Here is a 23,958-nt window from a genome sequence, read left to right as displayed (position 1 = left end):
GTGTGTGTGTGTGTGTGTTTGTGTATGTGTGTGTGTGTGTTTCAATGACTGACGCCACATTCTGCAGCAGAGTATATAGAATCATGTCCACGGCATGCCTATATATGTCCAACATCATCAAGCAAAACAGCGAGAAATTAGTTTTAAACCAAGCATGGGGTGTTATTATTTCAGACTTTAATGCGATTGATGGACCCATCTTTTGGCTATTAACCTTCAAAAGTCCACAAAGTGTCTTGTGGGGAGACAACTTCCTCATCTATCAGTTTAACTGTGACATCAGCGCAACCAGTCATGGAAGGAGGGATTGATTCATTTCCCATGATGTCCATTACAGATGGCTCATGGTGATAACTCTGTCCTTTGCTTCCTGTATATGCGCAGCTGCTCTTTCTGCCTTCCTGATCACAGGCCTGAGTGGTGTGTGGAGGCTTTCACAGGTCTGAGTGGGTCACACCTGTGGAGTGTTGGACTGACTCCACCACATCAAGGGAAAGTGGAGGGGTGTGTGTGTGTGTGTATGTGTATAGAGAAAGAGGGAGGGTTGGGGGTCCTTGGAGGGGTGTGTGTGTCATGTCTCTGTAGGCCTTGGAGGCAGCTGAGCTTCTGAATATTCATCCCCACCTCTGCTGCAGCAAATTCCAGCTACACGACTAGACTGACAGTCTTGTGGGATGTCAGGGGGATCCTATAAGTCATGCAAAAAAATCACAGTGATAACTTGTGCACATTATTGAACAGGGTGTTTTACATCTCTTTATTACCCCACAAAGCACCAGCTCTCTTCCATCTGTCAGCTCCTCAAAACAGTGTTCTATTTCTGTTTAGCATGGTTAGCATAATAAGTGAATTATTTAGCTGTGGAGAATGGATACAAAAGTTATTTCCACCAGGAGACCCATTCCTGCTTTGCTTTCTGCTGCAATGCACTGCAAGACGGTCTTGTTGAACGTGTCTGCTCTAAGGATAACATGTTACGCCGCTGAGCCCCCCCCCCCTCGTCCCTCTGTGCAAGGCAAACTCTGGAGATTACTTGTTTCAATTAGCTATGGGGCGGAGAGAATTTAAGCCATGTTAATTCCAGTCAGTAGTGAAAATCCCAGTGAAAACGACTAACCACAGAGGAATAATCACCTGCCCCCAGACGTCTCTCATTTCATGGACACATAATGGGAATTATTCAAAATTCATATTCTGAGGTCACAAGATTTTCTATTTATTGATGGCATTCATTAAAGGCCAGTTTTCCTGCAGCATTTGTATGATTTACAGTGACCCTCTGCTTATGACAGCTCTGACCTGTTTTTGTAGTTTCGTCCACTCGCTCATTCCCCTTCGCCTCTTTTTCCAAGGCTTACAAATTAGGTCTTAAATAACTTGCTTCCCAGACCAAATGTTTAAATAAACTGCCGAAGAGCTGCCTTAAAAACTTGCTAATAAAGAATAGCAATGATGGTGAGAAAGAAGGAGCAGACATGGAAGTCCTTCAGTATCACATAAACAATCTTATATTTGGAACAAAATCTGATGTTTGCGTCTCACAGCTTTTCATCAGGGTCTGTGTCATCCAATATTGAACTCTGGGGGTATACTGACTATCCGCTGACATTTGATTAGATAAAATTGAGCTTCTGACGGTCTAACACACCCACAAGTTGGGAGTCACAGAAATGAGTCAGTTTGTCACTGCCTATTTGAAGCAATATTTTACAAAGATGAAACAGGCCAGCCGGGACAGACAGATTGGCCATATGCTCCATGTGAGAGTGATGTATTTTTTGAAATGCTGGCTGGCTGACAGTTGTCACAGGTGTAACCTTTGAACTCTAAAACCTTTTTTTTTATATAAGAGACTGGCTACAGTGCAATTTGTGTGTGCACAAGGAAATGTATTACATTTCATCTGCAGAGTTCTCACAAACACTGAGACCGACTATATTACATTACTGTGGGTTCTTCTTGTGAACAGTAAAAAATGTTACTACTAAGAGAGATGTTATTGCCACTATAAAGCTGTAGGATAACGTGACCAAGTGAGGCTCAGGGTAGAAAATGTAGAGAAAGGATTCACCCTTAAATCCCATTCATGAAAACCATGAAATGGATTATTTTTAGATAAATTGAGTACAGCGGGTTTGTGCCTCCCTGTTGTGTTGTTTCTTGATTTATTTATAGAACAAACAGCCTAATTTCCTGTTTGTATCAAAGTTCATCTTATTTTTCCATACCATATGGCCATTAAAATAGCAACTGGAAAATAGAAAGAATTATATACTCATGACAGCAATCTTTCTAAATTACTGTCTATAATAGGACAGCAATATGTTGGAGGTGGTTGGGATTAAAAGGTGCCAGCCAAGTATGTCTCTATAAGCATGCCAACAGGACAACTGAGTACAGTAAATGGATGTTAAATGCATCTTTGATTGAAACATTTTTCAGAAGGTATGTATTTAGTAGAGTGGAAGCATACTCGTTCCACTTTTTCTCGCTAAACCCTTGTGTGCCATTTGACTTTCTAGTCATTGTTGTAGGATCTGGTAACATCTTGAAGTGACCCTGAAATTCAATGAAGGAAAAACATGGTTGCTCAGGGGAGAGTTACCTGATTTACTGTGACAGACATCTGTCCAGTTGCAAGCATGATACTGGTGTCATCCATGAGGCACAGACATGGGAGGAACACAGGAGTCTTTTGATGCATTTTAGTAAATCAGCCTGTATAACTGATAATGGCAAGATTTGTTCTCATATTTTAATGATATACTTTATTCACCCATGCATCTTTCTGTTATTACATACATCCATTTTTGAATTGCTGAATGTCTCTAGAGATATGAGTTTGGTCCGGTTGTAACCAGCATAACAGCAGCCCCTAGTGGTTATAACATTTAACATCCTTAAATATCTGAAATGGTTTACCATGTGAGAACTGCAACAAACCCTAATAAGTATACACTATAAGCCAGTGGTTACCAAAGTGGGGTCCAGGGGTCCTTGAGGGGTTTCCAGGGGGTCCCCAGCAAAAACGTGAATAATTCATCTTCACTATAATTCCATCCATAAGTAACACAATGACAGGATGTATGACTATTTTGGTCATGGGCTTCACACACTTTCTGTAATAAAACATCTAAAAGCAAAAATCTTATTAGATGGGGTCTATGGTCTAATTTGTGTCCGTTTAGGGGTCTTTGATGTGAAAAAGTTTGAGAACCACTGCTGTAAGCCAGCCATAGGCTATGAGGCATTCTGCTTTAAAATATAAAATACAGTTTTTAAAATCAGGCTAACATACTTTAATCCAAACTTTTGCTGATATAAGCAAACTATAGCTGATAAAAGTGGTGAGACATACATTCATTCAATATTCCAGTACAGGTCATTTGTGTTTCATCTGAAGTACATTTTCTGATTGACAAGAAAGATGAGTATAAATCTTTAAATGCCTTTTTTCATACAATTCAATAAAATCTGACTTTGTGCAATATTCTATATAAGAAACTAATGATGTTATATTATAAAAACTTATTAATACGTCTTAGCAAAGGCTACTATATGGAGAAAGGGGGCAATGTCACTTTAAGCCAAGAAAATCACAACACGCTTCTCTTGTGTGTGAAACCAAGCACAATCTATTCTGGCCTTGGGCAGAACAACACAATCTCCTGCTTATTTAGTCATTAACGTGTATATTTACCTGGAGAAAAAAGGTGCTCAAAAGGTTAATGTTGCCAATATCTTTGCAGTCTTCAATTAAATAAACCTCAGCCGCTGCATGGCCTTTGGTCGTGTGTCGTACATCTTCACAGGGATTGCCATATTAAGAGATAGCACTATAGCCTGATCTCCCTGCTCATTTGCTTTTGTTATAGTCGAGCTCTGGCTGTGACTGCTTGCAAGATGCTGTGTCTATGTCACAATCACACTCTGGATTTGAACAAAGGATATAATATTCCAAGAAGTGAGTTTTTCCACACTTTTAGAACTCTAATGTCCTCTCTTCAAAAAACAAACCTCACTCCAAACAGTGACCTTTGATGTAGGGTGCATTCGGTTGCACCAGCTATTTATAAATCCAATATTAAGTGTGAAATCCTTCCGAAGTTCTTAGCAAGTATTAGCTAGTTTCAAACTAGTGGTTTACTAAATCTGATTGAACAAGTAAAACGTAATGAATGTCTTAGCTAGTTAAAATTTTAGTAATGTGAAAATTGGTTGCTAGAAATCATCTATAGGAACCATCCAGTTAAAAGCCATTATCTTACCTATGGAAACAGGAAGTCTCTGTAGTATTACAAGCTGTAGCATAACTTCAAAATTACAATTTTACAATAAGTCCCTTTCCACTCAAAAACATGTTTTGCTTGTTGTTACATCACTTGGATATTTGAGCTTCATGGTGCAGTATGATGTATGTGCAGAGTTTGTTTTCACATTCAAGAGCTGAAGAGGTGAAAGTTTCTCTGTGTAAATCTCAGTTTAATGTGTTTACCTACGAGTATGATTTTATGATATCACAACTAGTTTGGAGCCAGTCATGGAAACTTGAAACCTCCAGTGCACATAAAATACTGTGCAAAAGTTTTAGGCACTTTAGTTTTTTAGATTCTTATTCATTATGCAGTATCATCAGGGAGGTGTCACATCGGTCCCAAATTTATTCTGCAGCATGACAATGTCCCCAAACATACAGCCAGAGTCATAAAGAACTAAGCAACAAGAAGAACAAGGAGTCCTGCAACAGATGGTATAGTCCCCACAGAGCCCTGATCTCAACATCATCAAGTCAGCCTGGGATTATATAAATCCACAGAAGAAATGTGGCGAGTTCTCCAAGATGCAGGAACAACATACCTGCCAAGTAACTTGAAAAACTGTGTGCAGGTTTACCAAGGAGGACTGCTGCTGTTTTAAAGGCACAGCATGTTCATACCAAATATTAATTACATTTAGGTTTCTTCTGTTTACTGAACTTCTTATGAAGTTAATTGATAAATAAAAACTATTCATGGCATTATTTTTGAAAGCTTCCTCATTTTACTTTTGGTGCCTAAAACTTTTGCAATTTTGCAACATTGAGAATAAACTTTTCAGTGGGTACATCTTGTCCTGTATTTTTACTTTTGCAAATTAAAAATATTTGCATATCCATATAGATTCCTGAATATTCAATGGGAGAAAATGAGTGGGTGTAATTTTACCCAAAGCAGACGCAAATTATTATTCCAAGAAGAGTATTTTTATGTCTTAAAACATGTCTGGAGGGGATCTTTAAATACTAATCCTTTGCAAATGCAGGTATAACAGTTTTATTTATATATGCATACATACAGAAATGTATGTTTAGTTAGTAGTATTCATACAGTTTAAAATGAATTGGAAAATATGTGGTTATGCCAACATGGTTGATGTTGTTTTGGTATGTTATTTGTGAAACGTGACTGAAATTCTCCCCAGTTTTCAGCATTATGTAAGCAGCATTTTTAGATCAGAACCATCCGTCTGATTCTATATTACTTATTTTACTCCTCACTTTAAATGGTTAACATAGTTTAGACTCAGGTGTTGTGTGCCAGTTAATGTGAAAGGCATATTTTCTGGTTCAGGGCTGCCAAAACCATTCTGAATGATTTGGATGTCATGTCAAGTCACTTTTACACACATATACAGTATATGTCAATACACATGGTGAAATGGGTCAAAAGCACTGTGAGCATTCCTACAGAAGCCTAGTATTAATGTTAAATGATGTTTTGGCCCTGGAGTTGGTATCAGGCAGTGCTGTCATAGATCTACTGAGCCTTCAGACAGCTGACACCAATCTCTAACCCTGACTTAATGTACTGCACTCTTTAAACTTTGAATCCTACCCTCAGCCAAGAAAAGAGCAGATCCTCAGCTGCTTAAACAGGCCTTTTATCTACACTGAATCTGCTTAAGAGTAACCTACATTGGCTGGCCCCACGGGCTTGATGAGCAGTTTCATCTGAGTGCCATGGCCCGCTCAGAAGTCCAGCCACCATCCCTGTTTATTTGGTTCAACTAGTCTTACAAATACCAACTAATTAGCAAACCCTCTGGTATCAGGAACTTCACCACACATGAATCATGTCCTTTGACCTGTCTTATAAAAGAAAAGAAATAGTTTCAATATGGAGCTGAGTGTGCGGGTGCAGGCAAGTCTACACTGCCCTCCAAAGCATGATTTTATTTTATTTTTTGAGTTTTATTTGTTTACACATATGCAAACAACACAAAATTGATATACACGGAAACGACCGAAACAAGACAGTCAGTCAGTCAGTCAGTCAGTCATTCAGTCAGTCATGGACCCCTGCAGTCCAGCCAAAAATGTGACGGAAAGGTGCAAAAAACCCTCACAGTGGCTTGAACAGGGCACTCTCCAATGCATATCTTAATCAGAAAAGAAGGAGAAAAAACCTTAAAAGGATTAGAAAGGATGAGAAAGAGAGAGAGAAACTAATTATTTAATATATATTCTATATAGCCCAAAACCACAAATTTTCCTCAGAGGACTTTACACACTGTACAGCACACAACTATATCATTTGGATTGGGATAGGGAAAAACTCAAGTAAAACCTCAGGAGGGACAACAAAGGATGGATCCCTCTTCCAACATACACAGACAAGCAATGCATGTTGTATATAATACACAGTAGATAGAAGTATACAATGTCAAAATCAAATGAGGGGGTTCCTTATGACCAAATATTTACTAGAATGTCAATGGTTTTATGAATAATTCAAAAGATTTTTACAATTGAGTGACACTCTCTCTAAAAACCTCAGCTCATATACTATTTGTTTACTGAAAGAAGTGAGCGCCCTCTTTTGGACATGATGGGGACTGTCTCTCTGCTCCTGCATGTGAATGGCTCACCAGAGACTTGCAAAGAGAATGTGTTGCCATAGCAACTGCAGATAGTGAAAGTGCAACCTCTTGAGTATGACCCTATACAGATATGTTTAATTGCGTAAAGCGTCTTCCCATCCTCCTGAAAGGAGAGCGAGGCAGAGAACACAGGATGAAACACACAAGGGGATTTTTTTTTTCTTGCCGTGTTAACATCCGTGACCGTTTGATAATCTGTATTCGACAGTTCGCCTTTGCAACATGTGACTTCAAAATAAAAACATACCAATAGATCTAATATGGTTTAAGTTTTATTATGTTTTTGCTCAGATCAAATTAAATCTAAACACTTTATTAGGGCTGCAACTAATGATTATTTTCACTATGAATTAATCAGTTGGTTATTTTCTCAGTTGCATGATTAGTCATTTGGTCTACTGAATGTCAGAAAATGCTGAAAAATGTCAATCACTATTTGCCAAAGCCCATGTTGCAACCTAAAATGCCTTGTTTTGTCCTGACCAACAGTCCACAACCAAAAGATATAGGGTAAGGCAAGCAGGAACTGGAACAAGAGAAACAAAAGACTAAAAGCGATTAATCAATAATCAAAATAGGTGATTAATTACCTGTCAATCGACTAATCCATTAGGCGACTAATCATTGCAGCTCTGAAATTGACTTTCCATCAAAACAGGATATGAATGTAGTCCATTATGTGTGCCAGAAGCTTCATATATATGTGATTTAGTTTTGTCTTTTAAGCTCTGTAGAAGGCACATTGATGCTGAAACATCAGTTTAAGGAATAAAGTCATAACTGCAAAGTGCTCCGTCCTCTTTGCAAGTTTGTGTACTTGTTCGCTGCCAACAGGATATGAATATACTTTTACAGCAAGTCTTTGTGCAGGTTGTTTTGTCGCATGTTTGTTACCAAACAGACTGTCATCTCTACACTTCTATATTATGTTTTCCCAATGATAATCTAAGCCCATGGTAAACAGTTAAACCGTGGTAGCACGGACTGTGTATAATTACAGCAACTGAAACAGTCTCTTCCTGCAACTGAGAACATGTTGGCTTGACTCCTGACTCCTTCTTCCAAAAATATTTTTATCGTTACTGTAGTTTAATCATGTTTACATGTTAGTGTTTCATATTTACTGCTCACAGCTGGCCCAGGGCAACATATCCAACTAATTGCATTTTTCATTCCTGTATCTTGTAATGTTTTTACTGTGATATAACAGGCGTCATCTCAGCAACACACAGTGAGCGGTAGACATAATATCACGAACACCTGCTGACTGTAACGCCTTGCAATGAGTTCAAACTTGCTGGGGCATAAAGTGTAAACATTTGCTGAAGCTTCGTTGGACATGTGTTCATTTAAAAATATGATACAATTTTAGACACACCCACACACAGCCATGCACAAACAAACACACAACTAAAACTGTGCATCATAAACTTATCAAAGGGTAGGTCTTATTGCAGTTACTGTGTAAAATTGCAATTGCGTTGTACTGTAGGTGTAATATTATGTTTGCCTCCTGTATTCATTCAGTCATTCTAAAATATACATATTTCTTAAAAATATACTATATATAATGAAATAATCTCTTTAAATAGCAGTAGGGATCACTTGTAGTAACAGTAGTTGTTGTTCTTTGAAAATAGTGATTTCTGTTTTTTGGCACAAAACTGTTTTCAGATGGGAAAAGGATGGGATTTGCTTTAATGAAGAGCCATCTGAGATGTGGTAAGAGGAAGGTAAGATACACTTCAAAATATCAGCATCTGTGGAGAGAAACCCGAGAGGGAATATAGGTAAATAAGATAAGATGAAATTGTATTGATCCCTGGTGGGAGATTGAATTATTGCAGCAGTAAAAGTAATGGCACTTCAACAGAAAAAAGACAAACAGGATTTAAGGACAAAAATAGATTATGAAAGGAGCATTAAAATGACACAAATAAAATGAACAATGGAACAAAAGGAATCAATAAAATAAAATTTAAGCTATTGTGGCTTTAAAGTTGAAATAATTATGCTGACAGGTTCCAGTAAGTGGACTTCCATGTTAAGTGGACTTTTTTTTTTTTAGTTTGTTTGCTTTTAAAGCTGTTAATGCTTTATGGGGTTAACAGTTATGTGTTTGCTGTTTCCCCAATTCAATTTAACTGCACACATGTGTTTTGATGTCATTAGATTACATTCTGTATCTCATGACACTGTCAGACAGAAAACACGTTGACTGACATGGAAGGGTTCTGATCTACAGCTGACTATCTGCCCCAGTAAAATAGAGGGGAAGCGCATCAACAGCGTGGTGACTGAGCTCTCTCTGGTCCTCTGAACTCTCAAGAAGAACAAGTTTTCTACAAAAGTGCACCTTTGTTCTTCATCTCATACGACATTATTGTGCTGTCTAGCAAAAACAAGTTGTTTTTTTCACTTTTTTATTTGTTTGACAGTCAATTTTCCAAAGCATCACTATTTTTTTTTTTTTTTTTACATATGTGCAGCAGCAGCTCCAGACTCTCCCTTCTTGTCTCTCCACATACATCAGAGCCAAATACTATTAGTCAGTATTGTTTTGTGGTTGGTGAGTAGATCTATTGCTCCAATGCAATATTACTTTGTACAGTTAAGGTTTTGTTTAGAAAAGTATTGATTATTTTGGAAATCTACAGTAATCCAACAGTTCTATGTATTGATGTTGTAGAGACTTACAGAGGACGTGACTCATTTTTAAGAATACTTTTTCCAAATAAAAATCATTTGTAAGCGGTTGGTGTGTAGTGAGGGCAGAATAAACTGGACCTTATTAGCAAAATCTGTTGTCATAGTTCTTCTGTTGGCAGGAGAAGTCACAGTTTCTGATTCAATCAAATCTTAAACAGATAATATACAACAGCCTAAATGGCAGTTGGCAATATAATAATGGCAAATTTATCACGTCATAACCCAGTTCATTTATGTAAATAATCAAAACAGCAAATAAATAGGATTGGAAAAGTCATAGTTATACTCTATCCACTTTCAGTCGTGGGAGAAATTATCTGGGAAACTGACATGTGTACATATTATTTGGTATGCCACTGTGGAAATGTTGGCTAATGCAAGAAGGTGTTAGACAAAGACGAAAAACTGTATTTCCACTATGAGTTTAAGATTTGCACCCTCTGGGATAAAAAAGACAAAGATTCAGAAACGTCTTCTGAATAAAAGAAGGAGGGAGACTGAAGTGAAATAGAGAAGGATTGTTGAATCATGTTCTGGGTACATGAACACTCTCCTCAGTGCATGCACTATTCATTTCAAAGTTGCTGTTGTGTGAACTCATAAGTTCAGAGAATTAACACCATGAACATTTTTTCTTTACCATTAAAAAACTGCCTTGTGTTTTAACATGCTTCTGATTAATTTATTAACAGAAACAGAGAAAAATAAATAGAAAAGCTTATTTAGTATTTTATGATGCATTCACATCATAAATCATGACTCTTGACTCACCCCTACATGATAGTAAATTACAACGTTTGAATAATAAAAAGTTTTGGTATCAGTAATGATATTCTAGTCATGTTAGTACTTGGTATCAGATAAAAATAATAATTTTGTGATGTCCCCACCCCTACTGATTATTAACGTTAGTCTTAATTAAGTAACTATCAATAACTTAACTATCAATTAATCTGCTAGTTGTTTTCTTGAATAATCAATTAACTGTTTTGTCTATAAAATCTCAGAAATACAGTTAAAAGCCTATCATAATTTGATTTTTTTTTTTTTTTTTTTGCTTGAAAAATGACTAATTTATTATCAAATTATTGCAGATTAATTTTCTGTCAATTGATAAATAGATTAATTGACTAGATGTCCAGGTTCTCAAACGTGATTATGTACTTGTTTTACACTACATATCTTTTGATTTTGGACTGTTTGGTCGAGAAATTTAAATATGACAACGTTTGTGATTTTAATTTAATGAATTAACCAATAATAATAATAATAAAATTGCTAAATGCAGCCCTAATCGAATCAAAACCAATTTAGGGAGGTATTGCACTCCCCTATTGATTATTAAATAGCTTAATTAAATGGCTGTTAGCACTAATTCACTCATACTATATATAAGACAAGTCTTTTATCACACAGCCAACCATTTTAGCACAAATAGTTTTGAGGATCATGCTGGCGCTGTCCATTACCTGCGGTGCTGAAACTGATGAATCAACCCCGCATCACAGGTCACCATTTCACCAACATACTGCATGAATAACATCACATTTAAGCGTTCAAAGTAAGTTAGCACAAACTTAGATTTAGATCGGCCTCAAACAAGTGGCGGTTGCAAGCTAGTTGGAGCCAAAAGTGCCAGTTTCCTTCACCGGCTCGCTCCAGTCAGAGCGTGGTGTTGCGTTTTCCTCCGATCCGCTGCCCCAATTCTCCAACGTGTGATAGGTGATTTTCTTACGCTCGCCGAGCTATTAAAGGTTAAATTACGTCGTGGGCGTAACGGCTTCTTGTAATGGCGACCGTGCCGTAGATGTGCCTAGGTTTGTGAAAATGAAGCGAAGAAGAAGTTATTTCTTTTAAGTAAAAACGCCGAGGTTTCCCCGGAGGAGGACTTTGCGTCTACAACCATCATCTTTATAAGTGGTAAACTTAGCTTGTACTTTTGAACTTTTGTGCCCCCCGAAATGATGAAGCTCAAGTCAAACCAAACCCGGACGTACGACGGGGATGGCTACAAGAAGCGGGCCGCCTGTCTGTGCTTCAGGAGCGAGGCTGAGGAGGAGGTGAGTCCGGGGATGTCGCTAGTCTGGCGGGCCAAGCTAGCATTAGCAGCCGTGGGTGCTTTTCAGTGTCTTCTCTGTCTGTAAATGAATATATTTACCAACACAGCGGCGGTTTTTATGCCAGCTGGTCACGGTGACTCACTCGTTTCTTAGTGTCTCGTATTGTCTGCAGATGTTGTACATTATTGTCAGTTTTAGCTCGTACTTACCCAAGTGTTATGTAAGCCTCTTTAGCTGTGTAGATGGTTTTCACTTGGAATCAACCTGTTAGCTGCATGCTAATGCTAACTAGCCGTGTTGCTGCTGCCGCTGTGGGTAGCCGGCTCTCGGCCAGCGGCCACAGCCCACAGTTTGGGCTGTGATGAGCGGTGACTTTATCATTTTGAGCAGTCGGCTGGATACATATAGATAAGTATGTAATTTCCCAAAGCGACAGACTAAAAAACTAATCTGCTCATGTCACAGAGAAATTGTGGCGCTAGGTAACTGTTTGTGTCTTCTAGCAACTAGCTTTAGCTAAAAGACAACAGTGGAAGTGATGCCCGGTTAGCTTACATCATCATGTATTTTGCGTTGTTTACTTAACGTTAATATTCATAATGCAAAAGTCTGGAGAGTCAGCACATCCTTGTAGACAAACCCTAAACATGATTGGTTTTGTACATATATTTTTTAACACGTACAACTGTTAATGTGCCTCAGTTGCTACCTTCCTGCGCTCTCCCAGTAGCCTGCAAAGGGTTAGTTGAGATCAGAAGCGATTTGGGAAGCTGATGTCCAGTCAACAACATGCACAAAGATGTCTTTGTAGTGGAAACATTTTACCTAAGGGGAGGAGACGAGTTGAGACTAAACTAATTCCTCATTCTGGTTTAAGCAGGGGCCAGATTGTGAACAACATGGGCTGTTGATTACAGGAAACACATCAGTATGACCAGCACGTAGCTAGAAACTTTTACCAGAGACTGTAGTCTACCACATTGGCACTCAGCCAAGCCTCAGCTTTTCTCCAGCAGTTTGTTGACACCGTGAAAAAAGCAAACTTACTGACTCAAACCACAGTAATTGAAACATTCGTATGATCTGCTTGCAACCATACAGAGAATGTGATCAGTGATAGTCATGATAGATTTCTGTAGTAGAGGACAGGTAGTTATTGAGTCACATGCTCACATTTAGCTCTTCTTGGGCCTAACATAGTTAACTGAATATCACGCTTAAGCAGTAACACTTGAGTAGTGTGAACACACACAATTAGAGCTGTAACGATTAGTCGATTAATCGATAAGTTGCCAAATGTTGAATCAATCAGCAACTATTCTGATAATCTATTAATCGTTAAAGGAGAAAATGTCCAAATTCTCTGATTCCAGCTTCTCAAATGTGTATATTTTCTGGTGTATTTAGTCTTCTAATGGTTAACTGAATATCTTTGGGTTGTGGGAAACAGTGATTGGGATTTTTCACCATTTTCTGACGTTTTATGGACCAAACAACATGTCAAATAATTGAGAAAATAATCAACAGATTAATCAATAATGATGATAATCGTCAGTTGCAGCCCTACACACAACATTCATTTAGACGTTTATGCGTAACTACTGTTGTTTGTGATGCTTTGCAGGTGCTGCTGGTGAGCAGCAGTCGACATCCTGACAAGTGGATAGTACCTGGAGGGGGAATGGAGCCTGAGGAGGAGCCCAATGTTGCTGCAGCTCGAGAAGTGTGTGAAGAGGTTGGTTCTGTTACTGAGTCTCAGCATAATTATTGTATGTAAAATATGCCCTTATAGCAAGTCCCTTTTGAAAATGTTATTACAAAATTCCCACTTTGTCAGATAAACATTCCTATGTAGACTGTGCTCTTGAAAACTTTCTTTGACCACTGAAACATGGACGTGAAACGTGGCCATCTAGACTTAGTTCATAGCCAGGAATATTGTTCTGAGAATGGATTTCCATTTGTAGCATGGCAAATTAGTTTGAGTGTAGGCTTATAAGATGTATTGTATTTCGTTTCTATTATATCATGTCTCTATTTAACACTGGGCCTAATACCTTGTACTCAAAAACCCGTTTCGTCATCCTGTTTGCATGGACAGAGATAGAGAGCCTAGCAACATGTAAGCTGTATCACAGCATCATGTTACAAAGCAGTGTTTAGGTGTCAAAGGAGGTCATACTGAGATTGAACACTGGCTGCCCAGTGGTTGCACTGCAGCACTATCCAATCCCACAGATACGGCAAATGAAGGAAAAGAAATCAGCTTTCATTGTTTATTGGTTTCAGATAGTTCTATTTTTACACCAGCAGGCCTGTTACTGAGGCATTTTGAAGGACAAAACGTGGCTTTTTTTGTTGCAACAGGGTTCTCTGCGCATCTTCCAGCAAAATGCAGCTGAATCAGGTGCTTCTCAGCTCGAGGATAGCAAACTTCCAGAGGAAAAACGGGGACTGGAGCAAACAGATTAATTCACAGCCTTTAATTGTGCAAACAAACTAACATTTCAATACTACTGTGTCCTCATACTACTGTGTCTCTGATGAAGGCGCAGTTAAAGGCTGTGAATTAATCGGTGTGCTCCAGTCCCCTTTTTTCCTCTGAGAGATGGCTTTTTTTTGTTTGTGTATATATGTGCTGAGGGACAGGTAGCAATTAGTGAATAGTTCTGAAGCTCATTGGAAATCAATATCCTGCTTATACTGCCTGTGTGCATCCTATAAATCAGATATCCTCCAGTGTACGTGCTGTACATCGCTTGGGCCTTTTGAACAGAATGGCGACAGGGCACCGAAGACACTGAATCTCACCCGGCTGTCAATTGTTGGCGGGTCACTGGCCATATAAAGCCTATTCTCTGTGTGTGATCCATCACACTGACTGATGCTGATATCATCTCTTATCCTGGCTCCTGCTGTTCGGTAGCTTTGGCGGTTGCAGGACACTACAGCTTGCCAACACATTTCCACAGGGTCAAAAGCAATGTCACATCACTACTGAGGTTTGTTAAAAGGCCTAAAAGGCGGCATTCAGAAACTTGCTTCATGCATCGCCGCATACTCTGCCTTCCTAAGCCTCTTATTGGACGGTGGTGTAACAGGACATATCCTAATCCTGACAAGCTTATTCTGATGACCATATGAGCGGTGACTGATTTCTTATGCTTATTGGTTTGGAGTCTTGCCAGTGATGACAGTGAAGACACAGCACTCTGGAGCAGGCCAAAGGTTAATGAGGGATCCTCTGGCTGTCCACAACCTCGGCTCATGCGCTGTAGTCATTAGGTCTGTCACTTTTTCAAAAAGTCATTGTTAGTTGAATGAATTCAAACTAACAAATAAATCATAATGTGCCCGAAATAGGCAATTTGCTGTGACTGTCATAAGCATATATATATGACCAGTGATGTCCATCCGTCAGCGATCAGAGAGAGCGTCTTACCGTTAAGTATAGTCTTTATATTTTCCTGTGTGGCTCAAAACATTGAGATACATCTGCCCTATGTGTCTTGAGATTGCACCGTGTCTTAAGTAGGCAGTCAGACCAGGTTGTAGAGCTGACGTCGCTCCACTCGTTTGATGCCTTCGCTGCCTCACTCGTGTTAGCTGGTTAACAGACTTGTTGTCGTTGTAAAGTAAGGCAGCAGCTTTTTACAGAGTTGGCAAACAGCCTCATCTTTGTTGGTAATTTTGCAATCTACAGTGTAACCCCGAAATACTTCCACACACTACTTCTCAGATGCTTCGGTGTCGTTATTATCCGATTAGCACGGCTTTGCTCACTAGCGTCCTTCTCCACTTTTTATTTATGAGTTTAGTTTACTGATAGGTCAAAGAGCATGCAATAGCTCAAGCTGATAGTGAATATTAAGAAGGCCCTCCGCTGGATCACAAGGCAAACTACTTCAAACGGTCTGTTGCGCTTATAGACTGTAAATTCTGAATTCGAACAACTCAAATATTTAATTTTTCCCCATGTTCGAACAAAAGTTCGAACTCCGAAAAAACGACAGCGCCAGTAGTCATACACCCCTAACCCTTCGAGACGAAGACACGGGATAGGATTGCTTAAGTTGTAACGCAGCCGCAGTGCTGTACATCCTCTTCCAAGATGATGTCCAGAAGTCTTATCAGTTACACAGATGCTTGAGATGGGAGATATTTTCCATCTCATAAAAACATACAGGTTGACTTTTGGCCTATTACTTAATCCCTGGCACATCTTTGGGGTTTCTAGTGGTGGGCCTGTTCTCTTCCATATGATCTTGCTGAAGGCCCAAGGAGTGCAACACATGGTCCATGGTACAGTGCATGGCGTCAACATTTATTTATAGACTGAAACTGGAACCTGAAGAAGAAGGAGCCGCAAAGATGTCAGCAAGCGGCCTGGCTCCGTATCTAAACCTGACCTACTATTCCACCTTGGAGATTATTTTTGTTTTTTAAAAATGGTTTGTAGGTAATGAACAGCAAGAAATGTTCCATTTGTTCCAGTTGCGTGACTTTGGAGTCATGGGAAGAGAGTCACAGCAACTGTTAGCAAAAAAATGTTTCTTCCTTGTTTTGTTTCTGACCTTTTTATATGATCTTACATGACGTTCAAAACATTGAGATGCTGCCAGTATGTGACGTAAATGATAAATGAGGTGAGCACAGGTGTGTGCATGTGTTTTTGCAGCTATTTAATATATAGAACTGCAGCAATTAGTTAATTAGTCAACTGACAGACAATCAGTCAGCAACTATTTTGATTATTGATAAGTGTTTCATAATTTTTAAGCAAAAATATCAAACATTTACTTCTTAAATGTGAGAATTTGCTGCTCAAAACAAGACACTTGAAGACCTTGGGCTCTGGTTGATTGTTTACTTTATTTTACATTTTGTAGACCAAATGACTAATAAATCAAGAAAATAATTGGTAAATTGATCAATAATTGCACCTGTAGTCTGAGTTACAATTGGTCCTGAAATTAAAAAAAATGATTTCCAACTGTATCTTGGTGAATATAAATGTGCGTTTCCACAATTTAGATTGTCAAACACATTTTATCTTGCTTTTAGCTTAATTAGACATAATTGCAGTGAAGTGTGAAATTAACAAAGCAAGATTCTGTAAATGCAGCACAGACTGTAATTTCAGTTTTTATTCAAATTAAAATTAAGTGTGAGTGTTTTTTTTATATTTCTGACATTATTTGGAAGCGTCTGCAGTTGCCCAGGATACGGGGTTGAAGGCATTTGCAGGCGATAGAAACAATCTTTCGTTGTAGGGCCCTTTCACACCTACCTTGTTTGGTCCAGACTTTTCAGTTTGATCTAAACCAAAATTACAGGTGTGAAACCTCCCCTGGACCATGGTCTGGACCAGACAGCCGAACCTTGATCCAACGAAAAGAGTTGGTCTCGGTCCGGATCAAACTGAACCGTGGTTTCGGTTCATTTGTGGTGTAAAAACATTTTTTGGACGGTTCAGACTTTCGGACTAATTACAGGAAGTTCCAACAGGCTATCACGATGGAAAAAGAAAAAAAATGAGTCAGGGTAGCACATGGGGGAGAGGAGGAGACTGAGTTTTTAATTGGAATATGGTCCGACGACGTTATAAAAAGTCAACTGGAAAAAACTCACAAAAATACCAACCAGAATGAGAGAGAGAGAGTATATGAGAGGACGGGAGAGCAATGCCACCTGAAGATAAAGAAACTGTAGTATACATAGTATAATAATATAATATCATGTGTATATATATCTATAATATAACATATATATCTCCATTAATTCAAACTGTGATAGAAAGCTACCCGCCAAATTGACAACACGCCTACGTGGGACGCACGCCCATTTACAAACCACTCACTGTCAAGTATAGGGGGATGTAGACCACGTAGGTGATGGCAGCAGGACATGAAGGTCATGTAAAGTTCTTTAATCCGCTCGCATAATTGCAAAGTGAAACCAAAACTAACCAGATCAAATGTGTATAATGTAAAAAAAAAAAAACATGAACCACACTTTCAGGTGTGAAAAGGCCCTTAATTTAATCCACTACACAACACAAACTTCAGCCTCAAAAACAACCAATTACATCAGTACCTCTGACAACAGAACACCCTGGTTTCAAAAATGTAGCGTTTGTCAGGCCATTAGATTGCATTAGGATGTACAAGTGTTAAGTATAATCACTCCTGTCTTCCACCTCATATTTAAGAAACGTCTCAAGTTGTCCATTATAATTGTATCCTGCGGCATGTATCTGCTCACCATTTTATTCATTTCTTTTCTAGGCCGGTGTGAAGGGGACTTTAGGTCGTTTAGTTGGAGTATTTGAGGTGAGCTGACATCTATTTGCTATGTCTTTTTTTTTGTCTTAAAATGTCAACACACTGCAGGATGTATGTGAATGAGAAGTGAAAATCTGATACTTCTTCCCCCCCCCCACAGAACCAAGAGAGGAAACACAGAACCTACGTCTATGTTCTTATTGTAACGGAGGTGCTGGAGGACTGGGAGGACTCGGTCAACATTGGTAAAGCACAGCATTTGTTTACTTGTCAAAAATGGGGGATCATACGGACAAAGTTCTCAGGCAGTCACATGGCGTCTGTAGCTTTAAAAACCTTCGTTTTTCTTCTCAGGCCTAAGTGATATCACAGTTTAGGGATTCTATTGTAGGTTTGTTTGGGTAGATTATAACACCAGCTTTGTTTCTGCCCTTGTGATTTTGCTGTGTACAGTACGGATAATTAGTCAAAACATTTTTCTTTTTTTTTTTTTTCATAATGCTTGTTTTTTTTTTTTCTCCTCATGTTGTCTCTCACATGTCTTAACTTGCTCCACAATGGTGTCTTGTTCTGTCAACAGGGAGAAAAAGGGAATGGTTTAAAATAGACGATGCCATACAAGTGTTGCAGTGTCACAAGCCTGTGCAGGCCACCTACTTCGAGGCTCTCCAGGAGAGTTGCCTGACCAGTAACGGAACACCTTTGGTGGCCACGATAGGTGGGGACCTCTCCCCTACCTACAGCATCAATCAGAGCTCCGTCTCGGGTATCAGATAACTAAAACCACAACTCTGACACCCCCAGGAGCTTTCGCCACCACTCGCGCTCTTACTTGTGTCATTTCTCTTCTCTTTTCTCTTCTCTCTTCTCTTCTATTCTCTTCTCTTCTCTCCTCTCTTCTTTTTTTGTCTCAATAACATGGTTTGCCTTGCCAACTCCTTTGTGCCAGAACTATGGCACAGACTTGATGACAAGTGTTGGGTGAATAGTCTGAAACACTTTGTAAATGTAAATGTAATTTTTGACCCCTTCTTTTTTTCTTTTTACTGACAATTGCATGAAATGTCCCCTCGCTCCCCTCATTCTCTTTCCTTAGCGTGGTGTTTATTGAATGCAAGAACTACTTTTTACTGTTGTAATGTAAAAGTGTATACTTAGTGCTTAAGCTGAAGGCTTTTGGTGGTCTTTTTAACGTCTCCTCCATTTCTCAGTTAATTTTTTCTGTGAATGAATGTGCCCATTAGTGTACTCCCTCCCCTGTTATAAGGATAGGAAATGTCGTCTGTATCTGAATGAACAGAATTGTGGGAAGTGACTTGTCTTGCATGAGCACTGTTATGTTGTGTCTCACTCGCCCGGAGTGACCCGATGCTGACTGTGCAACAGACTTGTGGTAGGGTCTTTTGGATTCTCTTCATTTTTTTTGCTCCTTATCGTGGTTCTTGATGTCTCTTTAATCAGAAGGATACGGCCCCTCGGTAGTCTTTCAATTACAAGTGTCAAGTGTGTTTCTCTCTCATTTGGGAAGCTAGCCAAGCACTACAGTTTCACTCTCGAACAGAGCATATTTACTGTATAAAGAGTGAAAGAATGTCAACATACAATGTAAAAATGAACCACCTTTCTCCTCAGTGTCTTTACCTCCTTTTAATCCCTTTTTTTTTGTTTCTCTCTTTTTTTTTTTTTTTTAATGCTTTCTTGTGACTGACTTAAAAGTCTTCCTCCACATACTGAGAGGGTTAGAAGTAGTAAATTTCAAAATCATGGACTTGTAATTTCAAAATGCAGCACATATCACTTAAGTTATTAAAACCCATTTCCATATTTTACTCCTCACATTCAGTTTGGTTAAAAGCAATTGTTTACATTGTGTTTGTAACATAGCACAGGTGACTTTAGTGGGCACTTTTCATTATGGTCATGATTTTTTTTTTTTTTTTTTTTAAACCCTTTCTTCTTTAGTATTTAATCTGCATCCCCAAAAACACTCAAAACACCTGCTTGACATTGAAAGTAATGGAATCTATAATGCTGTCTTTGGCAAGATGCAGAACAAACAAGCCTTGTACAGTTTGAGACCTCGTTTTTAACATGTAAAATGCTTTTGGATACTAGTTTTTTTTTGTTTGTTTGTTTGTTTGTTTTTGTTTTTTTTTTTCTCTCTAACGTCTGGCAAAAGTCTCTTTAGCCGAGCTGCGTCACTCGCCTCGATGTCGGCGTGAGGCAGCTGGCTCAATACTGTGAAACTGGAGGCGCTGTAGATAGCATGTAAGAGGTTTTTATTGTAAATTGTTTATTTCTGTATAGATCAAAGGTGAGAGTACAAATGACAAAACCCTTCTTACACATCTGTGAGTGCTACATGTCATTTCAACTGAGGCTGGAAGATTTGTTTGAACTTGTGGCATTGGCTTCGGAGCTGTTGGGAATTTTCTCTCGAGATAGCGTACAGTACATCTGAGGCTGAAGAACTGGGATCGCGGCTGTGTTTGCGGGTGAGAGAGGAGCCTGTTTGTTGTAGATTCTTCTCAAAATCCTTCTTTTTTTTTTAGACCAAAACAATTTTGTAACAGTAAGGGATTACTGTTTTTTTTTTTTTTTTCTTCCTCCTCTTTGGCCAACCTATTAAAAATGAAGAACAACTGCAGTGTCCAAACCACTACTCTGGTTTAGAAATAAGCAGGCCTGAAGTCCTTTTCAAGCTATCCACTGTTCCACTAGTTAGTTACTAGTTAATTACTACTTTCTCAAAAGCTAAAGCATAATACTGTGGGTTTTTGTCCATATTTAAACCTCTTGTAATTGATTTTTTTTGTTTGTTTTTTTTTCTTATTTGTTTTGATTTGGCCACTTAAGGGCATCAGAAATTGGAAAACTGTTGCATATTTTCAAATCTGGCAGATACGGAGCAACATTAGCACCAATATGGAATCCAGTTTCTGTCCACCTGTTGAATTTAAGTCCATTATTCTCTCTGTTTTGCTCTCCACCAACTCCTGAAGGAAAAACACCCGGCTCTACTACGTTCACCAGCTAGTTGCCAACTTTGTCTTGCTGTTTGTTGCTGGAACACGTAACATACAGTCAGTTTATCTGAGCCTTTTCTCTTAAAATCAGCTGCCTGCCATGAAGAGTGAACCAAAACAGTAAAATCGAGGGTCGGAAAATCAAAACAATGAGCTGAAGGATGTTAAATATCTCTGTGGAGCTGTGGGGGAACTGCAGAGTAGTCATGTGATCCATTGTTAATATAAAAAAAAACTGATTATAGCAACATCAAACTTTAAAAAAAAATGTAAACATTGAGCATCTTGTCACTGTACAGAGATCAATCATAACCTTGTCAGCACTTGTAACTCAGACAAGAGTTTGATCGTGCATTTGTGGTGAAGACTCATGGGAGCTGTAGTTGTTGAATAATTGTATAATCTTGGTTAAGATGAAGAGGTGCAGTCCAGTACAGTAGTAGATGTCTTTTTTTTTAACTTTGAATATGGACAGAAAACTCCAGTATCTTGATTCAGCTGTCCTGAAATATGAGAAAATCTTCATGTGAAGATACTGTATATTAAGCTAGTGGAGGGAAAAAGCTAACCTAGAAAAGGGGCTGGAAGGATCTCTACAGTAGTGGTGACTGTCTTTCTTCATGGTTTTCTCTCTTGCTAGTCATTGAGCTTTGTACAGACTCTACACATATTGGCCTGTGATATGACCGAATTTGACAGATTTGCTTTGAATAACAGTAAAAGAGAAAGGAGTCTAAAATCCTCCTTCACAACAGATTGAGACTTTGAACTGATTTTATCGCTGTGTACCACAAAGGTGTGGTGGCCAAAGTCTTAGTTTATGATGCCCTACCTGGCACTTCATATGACATGTCGATTACACCTTTCAGTCTTCATCGAGATGTGCAATTAGATGTCGAAGGGGAAGAACCTGTATATGGCGAAAACAAAACCTAACCCTGAGTAATTGGCAATGATTCAGTTAGCTCTTAGCAGTTTGATGTGGGGGGACAGGTACTGTCAAAGTGAATGTGAGGAGGATTTCCACAAGTATCAGCCAGTGAATTATTAATAACCACTTGTTCTTTATCCATATTTTCTGTTTGTTCTTTAATCTGTTGTGTCATTGACAAGCTAATGTCTTGTATATAGCTAACACAGCACCCTTACAGCCAGAGGATGCACTTTGGCTTTGGTCAATAAGGATTTGTGTCGACCTTTTTTCAATTAAATGCTCCCTTCTAAGTCAAATTTTCAGGCAGTTCCCTGTCATAAGGCAAATCAGGCTGGAGTTCAGGAGGGAATTTATGAAGTAAATGTCTCCACATAATGAGTTATGTGGAGTTAGGATGTAAGCTAACACATCTACCCTTTGATCCTGGACATATCTGCTATCAGAATTGGCTCTTTTATGTGACATTGTGAATTATTGAATTATTGGGGCTCCAGATAAAAGTCACTTCCTTATTTTACCAAAGGTCATGGTGTAAATATGTGTTGCCATGTCAATTAAGTGGCCCCACCTTGTGGCCAAAGCAAAAATATTAAAAGCACATCACTTAGCAGCTGAGGATTGTTAAGTTTCCTTTAGCATCAACGGTCAGACCAGTTTCTTAATTGAACGACCTGAATATTTATAAATTGATTTAAAACGCAGTTAAAAAGCTACTCCCCCTCCCCCCCACAAAATACTTGCAATTGAATAACAAACTCAACACATGTGCACTTGCTGTTGACCTCAGCCTTGAAGTTACATACTTGTAACGGTGTTCTCCAAGGTAAATGTGTCACTGGAACTTTCTTTTCCTCTTTTGTCATTTGGGACTGTGGAATAAAACCAGTGTGAGAAGACTGAAGATTGTAATATAAATGTGCCAACAAATAAACACCAGTATTTCACATTCAGGCCAGTGTCATTGTTTGTGTTCATATCAGTGACAGTTTCTACTTTTTTCTGCATGCAGCTTTCAGATCTCCAACAATACAATGCAGATAAGAGTAATTTGAATATTGCATAAGGTTTTTGTATACTAGACTAATTGAATGTTATGTATTTTCCCTTTTCATGTGTAGTTTAAAGTGTGGTCATTGTCAAATTGCTGCGTCCAAATTCCATACTACACTTAACAGTATACAGTATGTATGACACACTAATCTTAACAGTAGTTTTCACACTTTGTAGTATTTTCAAAGTTGTTCCTGGAGCTGTCTCACCACCATCGAAAGTTAGTTTCATTTTTTTCCAGCTGTGAGCAGCTCTGCCGTTTCTTTTATGTTAAGTGTATTGACACACTCTAAAGTTATTGTTCTACAGTACACCATTCTTGAGTGTACTTAATTTTGTCATTTTCCCAGTATGAACACACTATATATACTCACAATCTGCTTTGAATTGGAATGAGACAGCTAATAAGTATGACTTCACATTAAAATTAGTCATAAAAACGGCACGTCTACCTTCATGTGGCTTCTGTGTAAAAACACAGCTTTAGTCCTTTTTAAGTAAAAGCTGCTTTGCATATTTTTGAAACAGGCTTCGTCGTATCAGTCTGCAATCTAGACACCAATTAGTTTCCACATTTCCTCTCTGCTCAGAATGGTTCGTCACTCTGCAAATTTCAGTGACCTCAATCCACCATTATTAGCCCCCATCAGCCAAATAAAGAGCCATTGAAGTGCCTTCCTATTTAGACAACCTGAGTGACTCACAGGATCTTGTGTTTTACAAATAGAGAGAAAAAGAGCACTTGTATCCAAGCACTTATCCTCCTTTTTTGCCACCTCATTAATGATCTAATAATTCAGCGATTTTAACTGCAATCTCACTGACCAACCTGAGAGGCTCCTGTTTCAACTGGTCGCCGTTATTCTACACACGTTCTTCTAAATGTCAAACTGATGATGTAACCTTCATCTTCTCAGCATCACAAAGACACGTGTGCTACTAGAACACACCAATTGTTCATTTTTAAAATCATAATA

General features: G+C 38.7%; 1 protein-coding gene and 1 long non-coding RNA gene across 2 annotated transcripts; one reads left to right on the top strand and one right to left on the bottom strand.

Annotated features, from left to right (window-relative positions):
• Positions 1 to 155: 155 nt before the first annotated feature.
• On the bottom strand, positions 156 to 12,095 carry LOC122980238. The gene is made up of 2 exons (XR_006403012.1): positions 11,897 to 12,095; positions 156 to 688 (listed from the first exon to the last, which is right to left on the bottom strand). It is a non-coding gene; the product is annotated as an uncharacterized LOC122980238 (long non-coding RNA).
• Positions 11,154 to 22,881, top strand: nudt3b (nudix (nucleoside diphosphate linked moiety X)-type motif 3b). Its single transcript, XM_044348033.1, has 5 exons — positions 11,154 to 11,687; positions 13,312 to 13,422; positions 17,975 to 18,019; positions 18,132 to 18,216; positions 18,552 to 22,881. Exons 1-5 carry the CDS (start codon positions 11,589 to 11,591, stop codon positions 18,746 to 18,748), a joined length of 537 nt encoding a protein of 178 aa, XP_044203968.1. The 5' UTR covers positions 11,154 to 11,588; the 3' UTR covers positions 18,749 to 22,881.
• The last annotated feature ends 1,077 nt before the right edge of the window (positions 22,882 to 23,958 follow it).

The sequence above is a fragment of the Thunnus albacares genome, chromosome 4, assembly GCF_914725855.1.
Source record: "Thunnus albacares chromosome 4, fThuAlb1.1, whole genome shotgun sequence".
Classification (NCBI taxonomy): Eukaryota; Metazoa; Chordata; class Actinopteri; order Scombriformes; family Scombridae; genus Thunnus; species Thunnus albacares.
The sequence above is the reverse complement of the archived record's forward strand: the minus strand, read 5'-3'. Positions and strand labels throughout refer to the sequence as shown.

Coding starts and splice junctions, on each gene's coding strand:
- nudt3b (XM_044348033.1), top strand. CDS start 11,589: ATGATGAAGCTCAAGTCAAACCAAACCCGGACGTACGACGGGGATGGC. Junction 18,020..18,131: donor GTTTAGTTGGAGTATTTGAG/GTGAGCTGACAT, acceptor CCCCCCCCACAG/AACCAAGAGAGGAAACACAG. Junction 18,217..18,551: donor GGAGGACTCGGTCAACATTG/GTAAAGCACAGC, acceptor TTCTGTCAACAG/GGAGAAAAAGGGAATGGTTT.